The 13,150-nt window shown below is 44.9% G+C and overlaps 1 protein-coding gene across 2 annotated transcripts in view; it reads right to left on the bottom strand.

Moving 5' to 3' along the window:
* Positions 1-12,888, bottom strand: part of TRIM36 (tripartite motif containing 36) — a 36,153-nt gene extending 23,265 nt beyond the window's left edge. Inside the window, exons 1-3 of one of the 2 annotated variants that reach the window (XM_045069308.1) lie at positions 12,583-12,888; positions 10,064-10,298; positions 1,115-1,440 (exon numbers count right to left, since the gene is read on the bottom strand). In XM_045069308.1, coding sequence (XP_044925243.1) covers positions 1,115-1,440; positions 10,064-10,298; positions 12,583-12,609 — 588 coding nt within the window. In that variant the 5' untranslated portion in view covers positions 12,610-12,888. The remainder of the gene's footprint in view (positions 1-1,114; positions 1,441-10,063; positions 10,299-12,582) is intronic. The other variant, XM_045069309.1, reaches the window with a different exon arrangement.
* Positions 12,889-13,150: the final 262 nt, after the last annotated feature.

Genomic DNA, 13,150 nt, shown 5'->3' with positions numbered 1-13,150 from the left:
AGCTCATAGTTTCAAGATTACTTCAGGATTTTTTTGTCCCATTTTAAAAAAATTTTTTTAAGTAGGCTCCACACCCACCATGGAGCCCAATGCAGGGCTCAAGCTCATGACCCTGCAGTCAAGACCTGGGCTGAGATCAAGGGTCAGAGATCAAGGGCACACCCAGGTGTGCCCCATTTTTCTACTACAAATTAATGTGAGGGCAAAGTTTTATGCTCAAGAATGTAAATAGATTTTCACACACAAGTTACTAAGGTAGAAGGAATAAGAACTTTAATCAAAAGAACCTATTAGGTTTTTCTTTTTAAATCTATCTCAATCAGAAAGCAGTAAAAATGAGGATATCCAAACATCATTCTGCTTTTCAATCACTGAGCAGGGCAAACAACAGTGCGTAAGGGTCCTGTGAGCATTATCAGAGAAATTACCCAGAATATTTAAAAAATGTGAATTCCATTTCAGATTATTATATGAACAAGCTTCAGAACCGTAGGCTGTACTTACTGTCACTTATCCCTAGCACAAGGTTAGCTAATTGAAAGCATCAGAAAAATGCTTCCCAATCAAATCTTTTAGACAACTAGGGGTTTACCACTTAAAGCACAAGAAGCCTTTGAACTTCACACCCTTCTCAATCTCCGAGTACCTCTGAGACAAGGCTGCATTGTCAGAGGTATCATGACAAACATTCGAGCTTCGTGCTCCATTACCTTGGGTTGTGACATGGAGATCCAGAATTCTGCCTTCAGGCTGTGTGGAGGCATTTGGCCACCTACGAAAGAACTCCAGATACCAGGCCTCAATTTCTTGTACAGGCTGTGTGTGTGTGTGTGTGTGTGTGAGCGCGCGCATGTGCGCGCGCTCATTTTTTTTTAACATACAGGTTTCTACGTTCATGACCACCATCTTATTCCTAGCTAGCTCTTTATAGTAAGCTCTACGCTCCACACGGGGCTTGAACTCACAATCCCAAGATCGAGTCACACACTCTACCGACCAGGTGCCCCTCTTACACAGGTTTTTTAAGCTCTTCCCATTCTTGTTGTCAAACTCTGGACGCGTTTCAATTCCTTTTGCAATACTAATATTCTAACGCAGTCAAAACTGCTCTTACCTTGGGCCTGAAGTTGGTAGTTGGACCCACGTACTCGTGCTGAGCTTTCACTGTACCCCACGGGTGGTAAATTTTGAAGCACTCATTGCAGTAGCTCGCGCTACAGTCCATGCAACTCTTGGTGGACTCCTGGGGTGGTGGCTTACAGAGGTCACACATGATGGCCGTGGCCGCCCTAGCTGCCTGCCGGTACCTCTCCACGATAGTTTCCAAAGTGAAATTGCGAAACAGACCACTGATTCCTCGTTCTCCGAGATCCACGTCGTGCTCACAGCCAGGGCAAGGGAAAGTGGTTGTCCTAGGGGTCAGGGAACCGCGCTTCCAGCCTGTGTGATTGGAAGTCCTTGTTTAGTTACGTCAGTAGGAAAACGAACAGAATGAAGAAGAAAGGAGTGATGATTTGGAAAGAGACAGATCAACATACATAGCTCCTTCCCCTCCACTCCCTCCCTCCTGCCCAGAAATAATACTCAAAGTGATTCCACTGGAATCAGTATTCTAAAAAGGCTTAATGCTTGTTTTTGTATACAAAAGACAAGCCCCACTGACTAGACCCATATCAAAGAGGAAAGGAAAAGCTATACTAAAGCCCATAAAAAAGCCACATCAAACCAGATATATGGACTAAACACAGAATACAATACTACACAGGGTCACAATTTTTTAATTATATCAATATTTGTAGTTATTTCTGTATCTCATATCCACTAATTTGGTTTTAAATGAATACAGCCTTGGCTGACGGATAAAATGAGTTCATATGTAAATGACAGGAGTCCCTAACCCGTGCCCCATGGATAGGCTCCAAAAAGATCCAAACAGTTCCGTACACTATTTGAAACTGTATGCAAAATTTTCCATCTATATACCTATGGTTATTTTCCAGTTCAACAACTCATAGCTTTGATCGGATTCATAAAACAGTTAAGAATCGCTGTGAGAGAGTTTCCCACGGTAGTATTGTTTTATCTGGGTAGGCTAAGTCATTCGTTAACTGAGTACAAGCTCTCAAAGAATGAAAAGCTCATCCATAGACCTAGACTCTAGTGACTTTATGAGGGACCAACCATTTAGTATCTTCTTATGACCTGAAAAAAAGAATCATTAAAATTACTTAATTCAGTAAACCACAAGTTGATCCAGAAAGTTTTATAAACAATTTTCCAATATATACGTAACACAGTCAATGACCATACATGGCACACTTCTGTTCAATATTACCCTGATTTGAACAGGGCAAGAAATCAAGACATGACCGTCCTTACCTACATGTTCACAGGAATCTGGGGCTGTCCCTTTAGCCTAAGTACATGCCTGTCACATTCACTGCTCTCCGTCGTGAATCTACCCTGCCAGGACGAGTCTTGGTTGCCCACCAAGTTAACTACCTAATTTATAAACACAAAACTTCTTCACCTAAAGCCTTCCTTCATTCTGCCAGTGATCCAGTACCAAAAACGAATGGCTGAAGTTAGCGTACCACATTTAGAAAAGGTCTTTCAACAGCTATGTTAATAGTGCCTTGGCACATTACCGTCATCACTGAACAGACTGTCTTCAAATAGGTCTGGCATGATGTCACTGAAGGTACAATTCAGCCATCAGCCCAGAATATTGTTCATTTGAAGTGACTCTACAGCATGCTAAGGGGCCCTAGGTCCCCAAAACTACTTGTGCAGAAAACATGCAGAGTATTGTTAAAATCTTTGTTTACCTTGACATTTCTAAACCTATTAAAAAAAAAAAAAAGGCATGACAAAAAAACTGCCCCATAAAAATGAGAAAACTCTACATAAAATGTATTCTTATAATAATTCTCAAAACATGCAACGCCAAGTCCAAGATATTCCACAACATGGCAGGCATAGAACAAAATAAGCCGCAAAGCTACTTTTCAGACACATGCCAATGAACGTTTCATTCCATGAAAAGACAAGCCGAGAATTCTGGAAGTGACAGAGTGCAGTGGTCAAGTTGAAACAAATGGAAAGTCACATTTCACTGCATGCTTCCCCACATGACCCAGATGATAGAAATCAAAATGGAGACTATTTAAAAAAAAAAGAAAAAAAAGTGGGTTATTACTGGTTTTATTCATTGAAGGTGGCGATCAATTTAAGGAACAGGATCAAACCAAACTAAATCACAACAACAAAGTCATGCTTTACTATATACTGGTGACACCCAGATTGTGGCCTTCAGGTTCAGAAATTTGAAAAAAAAGACAGTTCGTCCCTTTTCTGTAAACCTTTTATTTTTGTTCCAAAAATAAGGTGTAAAGCATCTCACTAGCTTAATGAGACAAAATATTGAGACAATGTATCTTAGCTGTTTTCCTAAACAGATCTCTAAAAAAAAGTCTCCCATTTTTCTACGAATGCCAAAGCATTTATGTTTTTTAGTTAATCTGACTTAGACTTCTATTGCTGTTTTCAAAAGCAAATGACAGAGTGTATGTTCTGGGCAATAAGGAAACAGAAGAGACCTAAGGATATTCTGGGAAGTCAGTCTAGTGAAAAAAAAAAAAAAAATCAAGATGGTGGAACTAAGAATGAAACACACCAGAGTCAACTTTGTACTCCCTGTAGCTTTGCTGTCCACTACAGTAACCATCAGCCAAATGTCACTATCTAAATTTAATTTAAAGATTCAGTTCCTTGGTCGCACTGGCCACATTTCAAATTCTCAAGAGCCATCTGTAACCAATGACTCCCATATTCTAGAACACAGGGTCAAACAAACATTCCCATGATCACAGAATGTTCCACTGGATGATACTACTCTATAGTATGACATAATGAGAAAGAAAAGTAATGACGACTTTGGAAGGTAAGGAAGGCCAAGCGGAAGGTCAATGCAGGCCAAGCAATGCAACTGTGTACGTTAAACTGCATTTATGGGGCCGATAATATGGGGCTGAAACTGTCACCTTGCAGCATCAGTTCTTTTCCCCCATATTCCCTGACCTCAAAGACAGATTAATAAACAAGTGTAACTCATAATTTTAAAAAGACGACTCCGGAAAAAAAATCTTCCAACTGGTTTATAGCAAATCTCCCCCCAAAATGAGCTTTCAGGCATTATTAAGTTCTATCATTTAAATATCAAAGAGACAATCAAGTATTTCAAAACTGAGTCAATTCAGAACAGGTTCAACACCTCAGATAGCTCTATCCTCCCCCATATTCTGACTACAAGCTACTTCCCCTCTGTTACCTCCCGGGCAGAGGTGAGTGTCTCCCCAAATGCTGGATATTCAGGTCGGGCTTCTAGGTGCCTGGCAATGGGCTAATGCCTCTTTTATACCAGCATGACCGCCCAATGCCTAAAAGTTACTATTACCTTCGAGTACTAAGGTCATGTTCAACCTGCAAACCCTTGTTCTCAACTACCATCTGAATAAAGAAATCGGAAACAAGCAATGAACGTTTTTAAAGCCAACTGCTCCTACCTTTCCTTTTTACTAAATCTCAACGCTGAAAATTCTCAGGGATTCGCTAAAGCCTGTGTGCAAAAGGATGACCCGTGGCTTTAAAACCATTAAGATCTGTAAACTGAGGCACACAGAGAGGAAGGTAAGGAAGACAGAAAAGGGATAACACTTCAGGTGTTTATTTTCTCCATTAAAATATAAGGTATCACCAGCATTCTACAAAAAAGTAGTCAATTTTATTTTAAAGGTCAACTGGAATATTAAAAAAAAAAATTCCTTTTAATAAGGTAGGATTGGCCCATCATTTGCCAGGAGTCAAATACTCTGGAAAGCCTGAAAAAGCAGTGTACATTCTTTACCCACAAATGGGTAAGACCTCAGTGTTAAAACTCAAACATTTTAGACCATTAACAGAGGAAAGACCCCTTACCCACAAAACAAGTGAAGGTCATTCCTATTAAATACAAAAAAACTGCCAACGCCTTTAGGCCCATTTTTAAATGCAGAACAAAGTCCTGGCTCATTTAACCTCCCCAAGGTAGCAAGATGGCCGTGGATAGAAGCTTTGTTCCAATAAGGAAATGGAAAGGATTTTAAAGGTTATTTTTTAAAAAGCTCCCAACATGGGTATGTCGATTTTCTTCAAAAATACCTTGTCATGAGGATGGACAAAAGGGAGGCATTCCTGATCGGAGCCCCCTTTTAAATCACCAGCCATCGCTTGTAATTTAGTCCTGTTGACCTTTAAGTCATTCAGCCAATTTGTCCCCTTTCGAGAAAATTTTGAACACTTGACCACTGATGTATAAGAATTTTATGATAAACAAGGTTATTAGAGTCAACTCTAATACTATGCTGCCTGCGGCCACACGAGCAATGAAGCATTTTCTACCTCTCCACCCCAAAGATCTCCGTTGTGATGCTGTGAACAATGAACAGAAAGCTGGATTTAGAATTTAATTTCAAAGAGAAGATTCACAACTTGTTAACAAAAGATAAAGCAGCAACTGTGTCCTGTGCACAATTCTTGAGTTAACAGTAAGAAAATGTTTTTTTTTTTCCTCCAGCACATGTGGTTATTTATGAAACCCTCGCTGTAAAGCATTCAGAGCGGACCTTGGCGCTCAGAATTAATCATTGTTGGGGCCCGTTAGAGGCCCAAACCCTATCTTATAGATTCATATTTTTAAATAGTCGTTATCTCCGGTAACTGTTGAAAATACACAGCCACAGCAAGCATCTTTTGTTTGATTTTTTTTTTCTTTTCTTTTTTTTTTTTCTTACTGACATGTATCAAGCTTGTAAATAAACGTTACTAAAATGGGCTGTATCTTCCTGACAAAAAGAAACACAAAATGGGGGGAAAGCTTGCACAGGTGACCCCAAATGTACAGTTAAGATGGCTATTTTTCTGTAACTGAATGTGGTACTGTGTTGTACACACAAACCCGACCCCCCTTTCCAGGCACCCTTTTATTATAAAAAATCTGTCAAATTTCCCAGGCAATGATATTCAAAAAGAGCTGCATGAGCCAACAGCATCGGCCACATCTGCCACTTTCAATTTTCCAGGAGCCAGATTAATGAAAAGAAAACAAGTGAAATTAATTTTAATAACAGCTCTTATTTCTTTAACCCAATATATCCAAAATACCATCACCTCAAAAGGTAGGAGAGTTACAAACTACTGGAGGTAGTTCCTAGCTGATCATCATTCTAAGTGTTTGGAATTGGGGGGGTGTTTTTTGCTTCCCAGCACCATCTCAGCTCAGATGAGCACATCTCAACTGCTTAAGAACCACACGTGGCTGGCTAGTGGCTACTGTTCTGGGCAGTCCTTCTAATCAATCCCTTTATTAAACCAGTGGCAAAACTAATTTTTAGAATTCTACTCTTCCCACACCAATTGCTCAGAATAGGACTTCCTTCCCAAGTGCGTCTAAATGAGGAAAAATAGAAAAAGAAGCTGCCAAGAAAAAAGGGGGGGGGGAGCATTACTTCCCTATGAATTTCTTTTTGAATCTCTGCAAAGAAAAATCAGAGGCAAATGCCCCATACATGGAGGGCAGCATCATATCTGTCATGCTATCACCTCTACTCATTTAAAGCTGTTTTCACAAGGAGGAGGGCAATCCTAAAATCCACCTTCATTTGATAAAAGCCTCCAGGAATGATTACTACACTTAGGGCCTCCCCACCCTCTGACTGCTTTCTTTGTACTCGTTCATTCTCCCTACTGCTCTTCTTAATGAATGACTGGGTTCCGTACAGGGTCAGGCTATATACTTCTCAGAAAGGAGGGACAGATCTATCTTGTTCATTCCTCTTCAGCATTTAGCAGCATCCGGCAATCAGCAGGTCAATGTCGTGTGTCGACGGAATGAAAGCAAATGAACACAAGGTAGGGAACTTCAGAGCGGGAGAAGATACAGCAGCTGACATACAAGGACAGACCACCCAAGGCAGAAATCCCCTCTACGATGTCTGCAAAGGGTGGTCACAAAGTCCACTGCTTAAAACAAGGACTTCAAACTTGGGCAGCCCCAGTGCTGGATGGGTCTTAGTTGAAGATGTGTTTTGGCTGCCCTATCCTGTGCTGAGCCGGCATGGAGTTTTTGAATAATTGGAATTAACTGCCAAGGTTTAAGACAGATGACACATCAAAACCACTGTCAGGGGTTTTTTGGGGGGTGGAGGGTTAGTAATCTGACAATCTGGCATCTCCATACCCCTATGATAATGAAATAGTGCCAAGTGGCTCCTGCCTGGTGAGACAAGGCATCCATTCTAGTCCACAGAACCAGGCGCCGCTGTCTCTTAACAGGGGAGGCCTGGAGTCAGCTGGCTGCTGCTACCTGGGCTGCTGGTTTTCTTATGGCAGCTAAGTAGGAAAATCAACTATTTACAGTCTCTGTACTGAAGAAGTATGACGAAAGAGGTTCCTGTATTTATTATGCCTGCGGTCAACTTCCTCAATGTATCTGGTCCCTGCAGCATCATAAATCTGAGCCCGCACTGGAACACTTCTATGGACAGGGGGCTAACAGTCTCATCTTAGGAAAGCCTGTCGTGTTTGTTTTCTTTTCCCCGCTGAGCCTGAGATCTGCATTTCTCCTTCACTCACTGATCTGGAACCTCTGCTGTGAAGACACCCAGTTTACTTTCTCTTTCTCTAGACAGTCTTCATGTTCTGCAGTCTCTCCCTCTCCAAGCTAAATATACTCTCTTATTTCCTGTAACTGCCTTTCGAAGTTTTCTAACTCCCTGCCCTCTCAGGACATGATAAAACTTGACAGGGTTCTTCCTAACGGAGAGCCAGGACTTCTCAGTAATTTCATTTCTGATCTTGAAGGTGTAAAGTGCAGTGGAATGGATCTCTTGTTTTTGGGGAGGAAAAGGGCCACTATTACTGAGTAAAAGCCATCCGAGTAGGCTTTATAGAAATCTTGTAGTTGAAGTCTGTCATGCAACAACCACTCCACGTGCATTTACTAAACATCCACCAAGCACTATCTAGGTGAGCTCCTAAATTAATTATTCATCTGTATTTCACCCAAACTTTGTAAGGATCACATATAAACACCAATCAAATATTAAGATTAAGCCCACATAAGATACAGGATTTCACAGAATTATAGAAATATTAGTACGTAACTAAAATTCCTTTGAATGCTCTGTGCTCAATGTTAATATACAATAAATGAATTTCCTTGGTCAACCAACTGGGGGGTTCTGTCCCTAACTAGCCAATGAGGATCTACCAGCACGTTATCTGTTTTCTCTGGAAGGCAATTTCAATCTATTGAAACCTGTCTTTCCCCTCCTCCCAGAGACAGCTAGCTCCTAGCAGGGAGGGAAACCTACAAGTGATGACTTCATAATAACCATGACCCTCTCTGACCTCACACTCCCTGCATCCCCAGTCACTTCATGCTCTTTTTTTTTTTTTTAATATATGCTTGTAATTTTTTATACATGCAAAACAGCTTCTAAGTGATTCATGATTACCATTTAAAGAAAAATACATGGGACGCCTGGGTGGCTCAGTTGGTTAAGCAGCTGCCTTCGGCTCAGGTCATGATCCCAGCGTCCTGGGATCGAGTCCCACATCGGGCTCCTAGCTCAGCGGGGAGCCTGCTTCTCCCTCTGCCTCTGCCTGCCATTCTGTCTGCCTCCCCCCCTCTCTCTCTGATAAATAAATAAAATTAAAAATAAATAAAGAAAGAAAGAAAGAAAGAAAAATACATGTTTTTAAAATAGCATAATACTGCTCTTAGACCAAATCCACTCTTATCCACTGTCTGAGGGAGCACAAAGACAAGATTCCATGTCACAGCTGGGACCAAGAGAGAGAGCATTGGCTAAATGCAAATGAGGGGAAGGAGATTCTAACAGGTTTGTTGTTTTTTGGTTTTTTTTTTACATGTAAGATTAAAAATTTATTCCTGTGCTACAACAGGAAGAAATAAACAGAGTGGCCTAAAGGATCAAGCTTAAAACCTCCAAGCCTAACCTGGGCAGAAATGAAGGCCTAAAGTCTGGGGCTTATGGCCATTCGCGTCCTCTCCTAATATCCCTAACATGACACTGAAGTATTTCTACCCAAACCTCTGCCTCCGGTTGGTCCTCACTGATGCTGTTGGCCCTGAAATTCCCAGTGGCCCTCTTCCCTGGGATTTCAAATTCATTTTACTCTATCTAACTCCTGCAGCGGATATCCAGAAAGAAGTAAGTAATACCACCCCAACCGGAAACAATTTAAACTCGAGCTGTGTAAGGTACAGGGTGGGGTGCCTGGGTGGTTCAGTGGGTTAAACCTCTGCCTTTGGCTCAGGTCATGATCTCGGGTCCTGGGATAGAGCCCTGAATCAAGCTCTCTGCTCAGCAGGGAGCCTGCTTCCCCCCTCATCTCTGCCTGCTGTTCTTCCTACTTGTGATCTCTCTGTCAAATAAAATCTTAAAAAAAGAAAAAAAGGTACACTGTATGTGCTCTACATGTGGATCTACTCCCATCACTCCAGAATTCTACCCCTAAAGAATATTCTACACAATATTCAAAATCCTGATTTCAAACAATGGATTTAAAGTGGCTGAAGAAGAAAAAATCCTCAGGTAGAACAAAATGACACCAAATAACTCATCTCAAAAGCCTTCTACAAATAGTCATTATGGCATATTCATTTACACAGTACCATAGACAGAGAATTCCCTAGAGTAAGTACTTCTGTGGTCCATTATTTCATCCCTCATATAAAGGACCCCAGAGGATCCAGACGATACAGATACAGACGATTATTAAGGGGTCTAAAAAAAAAAGCTGGTGTTCAATAACCCACTTTAACAAGAGACAACAGGAGACAAGAGAAGTTCATTTTGACATGGGAAAAAAGGGAAGGGCTCCTTTACAACTAGTTTTAATTTACCCACCCAGAAAGACCAACCAACACAATGGCAAAAGTAATTTCCCCTCCACAGATATTGCTGGAACTCCCAGGCCCCAAGCTTCTACCACATACCTGGTCTGCTAATTCTGTCAATTTTGTCCACGCTAGGGGACGGGAGCCGAAGTCGAGGACTGCTCTGATTGGAGTTGTCCGATCCCACGTCATTGAATGAGTCATCATGGGTCAGTAAGAGTTCTTTTACACACTTATGACAGATACTGTGTTGACAAGGGAGAATCAGCGGGTGGGTGAACAGCTCCTTGCATGCTGGGCAAATGAGCTCTCTTTCGATATTCTTAATAGTAACCTTGAGGAAAAGAAATCGAATCAAAAGCTCTTAGTGGGGGGAATATATTAACACACTTATACCTCTTGGTAAGTACGTGTGTGTACCATGCCAAAAGGAATGAAGAAACAGTGTATAATCTGAAATTCCTTTCTGGTAATGAGATTCCCAGACCACTGCCCCCCACCCCCCACACCCACAGCTTAGAACTGAAGGGACACAGACATGGGAAACACTGAAGTCAGAGAAAAATCAGCATGAAATATGAGGGGACCGTAATATTCCACCGATTACGGAGTTACTCAAATCATCGTGAATTCACTAATTTAGGACATCTGAGACATCCAAAAAGTAGATTACTTCAGTAAGAGTTAAGAAGCCAGCACACTAAGGATGAGACCATGTTCCTTCCAAGCACAGTTAAACTGTGCCCAGACAAGAGGGGGCAAAAACCGGGTTAGCCAGAATGTTCATAGAAGCCTCCTTGAAGGGGCGCCTGGGTGGCTCAGTTGGTTGAGCAACTGCCTTTGGCTCAGGTCACCATCCTGGAGTCCCGGGATCGAGTCCTGGGATCGAGTCCCGCATCGGGCTCCCAGCCCCAAGGGGAGTCTGCTTCTCCCTCTGACCTTCTCGCCTCTCATGTTCTCTCTCACTGTCTCTCTCTCAAATAAATAAATAAAATCTTTATTAAAAAAAAAAGCCTCCTTGAAATCTATTTACAAGCTGAATCATCAGCAATCTTCTATTAAATGTGACTAATTTTCATACGCTGCAACTGTAATGTAACTAAAATGCTTGAGGTTCTCTTGCTGCCTAGCGAAGTGGTTATCTTAAAAGCACTTGATGAATATTGAAAAGGATGGAGAGGACTGGAAAGCACCATTTTAAGGGCTCTCAGTACTACCCGCTGGCATTATTTTCCAGGAGAAACATTCAGTCTCTTGTAACAACCAAAAAGGTTTGATGACCTCATACTCATTTTACCACCCTTTCCATATGCTGTTCCTCTGCCCCCACCCCCAAAAGACAGGTGCTATGAATCTATATTCAGCCTTCTTGTAGCTTTACAGCCCGATTTTAAAGTACTCCTAACCCTGTACAATCATTTCAATTACTGGAGCTCCAGAGAAAATGAGAACTGAATTAATTCACTTATTTTAATTAAATAAAAATGTATGGTCTTCTAGTCCCCCTCCAGTGACACTAAGGGCTTTAATCATCCTTGACAACAGCACTACATCCAACTAGCTTTTCTCACGGTCTATGGTCTTTCCTGTGTTTCTTGCTGCATCATCCAATAAATATTTCATAGAAGCCCGCATCATCTCAGGATTTTATTAAATTTGGAAGACCGCCACGCTTCACAATTCACGGCAAAGAAAATAGAACGTTCACATCCCATCTCGTTTCACCGAGAATCTGACACCTGATTCAAAGGAAAAAATATCGTTCTGAAGGTCCAAAATAGGTTCAAAGAAAAAATTCTGTTCTGAAGGTCCGAGACAGATTCCCGTTTGATGGAAGGTGTACCTCCCAGAAGATGATCCCGAGTCATTTCCACCTCTCTGGTAAAAGCAGGGCATACGCTTTCTAACCACAGCAGATACGAAGTCATTCTGGCCCAGAAGAAAAATGAGTTTTCATTTTAGAGCCATTAAGAGAAAGGGGTGGCGGCGGCGGCTCCCACAATCAGGCTGTCTCAGAATCCACGGGGTTCGACGGCAAACGAGGAACTCGGAAAGAACCGCAGATCGGAGCCTTTCCAACAAAAACCCTTGCACCCCGACAGCGGCCAGGGCCCGCCCGCCTCCCCCGCGCAAGCCAGGGAGGAGCCTGCGCTCGCGGCGACCGCCGGCCGGGCTGGGCCGCGCCCGCGGGGGTCCGAGGGGGACCCCAGCGCCGGCCCCACGACACTCCGGGACAAAGGGGCGGCCGGACGCGCGCCCCCAGCCGCGACCCGCGGCCGACTCCCCGAACCGAGGCAATCCGACAGCGCGGACCCCACGCAAGAGCCCCGCCCCGACGCCCCGAGGAGCTCAGGTGTGCGATCGCCGCCCCGGGTCGGCGCCCCCTCGCGGGGCCAGGGGCCCCGGGGTCCAACCCTCCGAGGGGCGGAGAGGGGGCGCCCGGATTTGCGGAACCCGGGGCGCGGAAGGCGAAGAGGAAGCGGGGCCACCACACGCCCGCCCTCGCTCCTCCGGAGAAGAGGCTCCCTCCGGCTCAGAGCGGAGGAGCGCGCGCGGGGGGTCCCCGGGGAGGCGCCATGGGAGCGTGAGGCGGCGGCCCCCGTCGCCCACTCACTCACCAGCGAGTCGGAACCGTCCCCTTCCATGGTAGCCTTCTGCCAGGTGTCATCAACGGCGGGGTCCCAACAGGCGGCCGTGCGGCCCGGGCAGGGTCTGGTGGGCGGGTCCCCGCGGCGGCCGTGGAGCCTGGGCTCGGAGCTGGTGAGCCGGACCCGGCCAGCGGACCGACGCGGCGAGGAGCGGGGCGGGCGAAACACAGGCGCGGAGAGCCGAGCGCGCTCCCTGCGACGGCCCCGGAATCCCGCCCCGCGGCCGGCTGCGGCGGCGGCTCCTGCGGACTGCGGCTGGGCGGGCGGCAGCGCCGAGAGACCCGGGCGCCGACGCCGCGGAGGGGCGGGGCCGGGGCGGGGCGGCGCCGTCGCTCGGGCAACAGCGCCCACCGCACAAAGGGGGCGGGGCGGCGCGGGGCTGCGCGCGGCGGCCGGGCGACCGGGCGGGGCGGCGGCGCGCGCGCTGGGGTCCCGGCTCTCGCCGCCGCCGCCGCCGCCGCCGCCGCCCGAGCCCCGCCCCCTCCGCCGCCGCGGTCGCCGCCCGCCGCCGCGGGTAGCCTCGGAGAGGCGGAAGCGA

This window comes from Mustela putorius, unplaced genomic scaffold, assembly GCF_011764305.1.
Source record: "Mustela putorius furo isolate JIRA1106 unplaced genomic scaffold, ASM1176430v1.1 tig00003923_pilon_pilon_pilon, whole genome shotgun sequence".
NCBI classification, from domain to species: domain Eukaryota; kingdom Metazoa; phylum Chordata; class Mammalia; order Carnivora; family Mustelidae; genus Mustela; species Mustela putorius.
The sequence above is the reverse complement of the archived record's forward strand: the minus strand, read 5'-3'. Positions and strand labels throughout refer to the sequence as shown.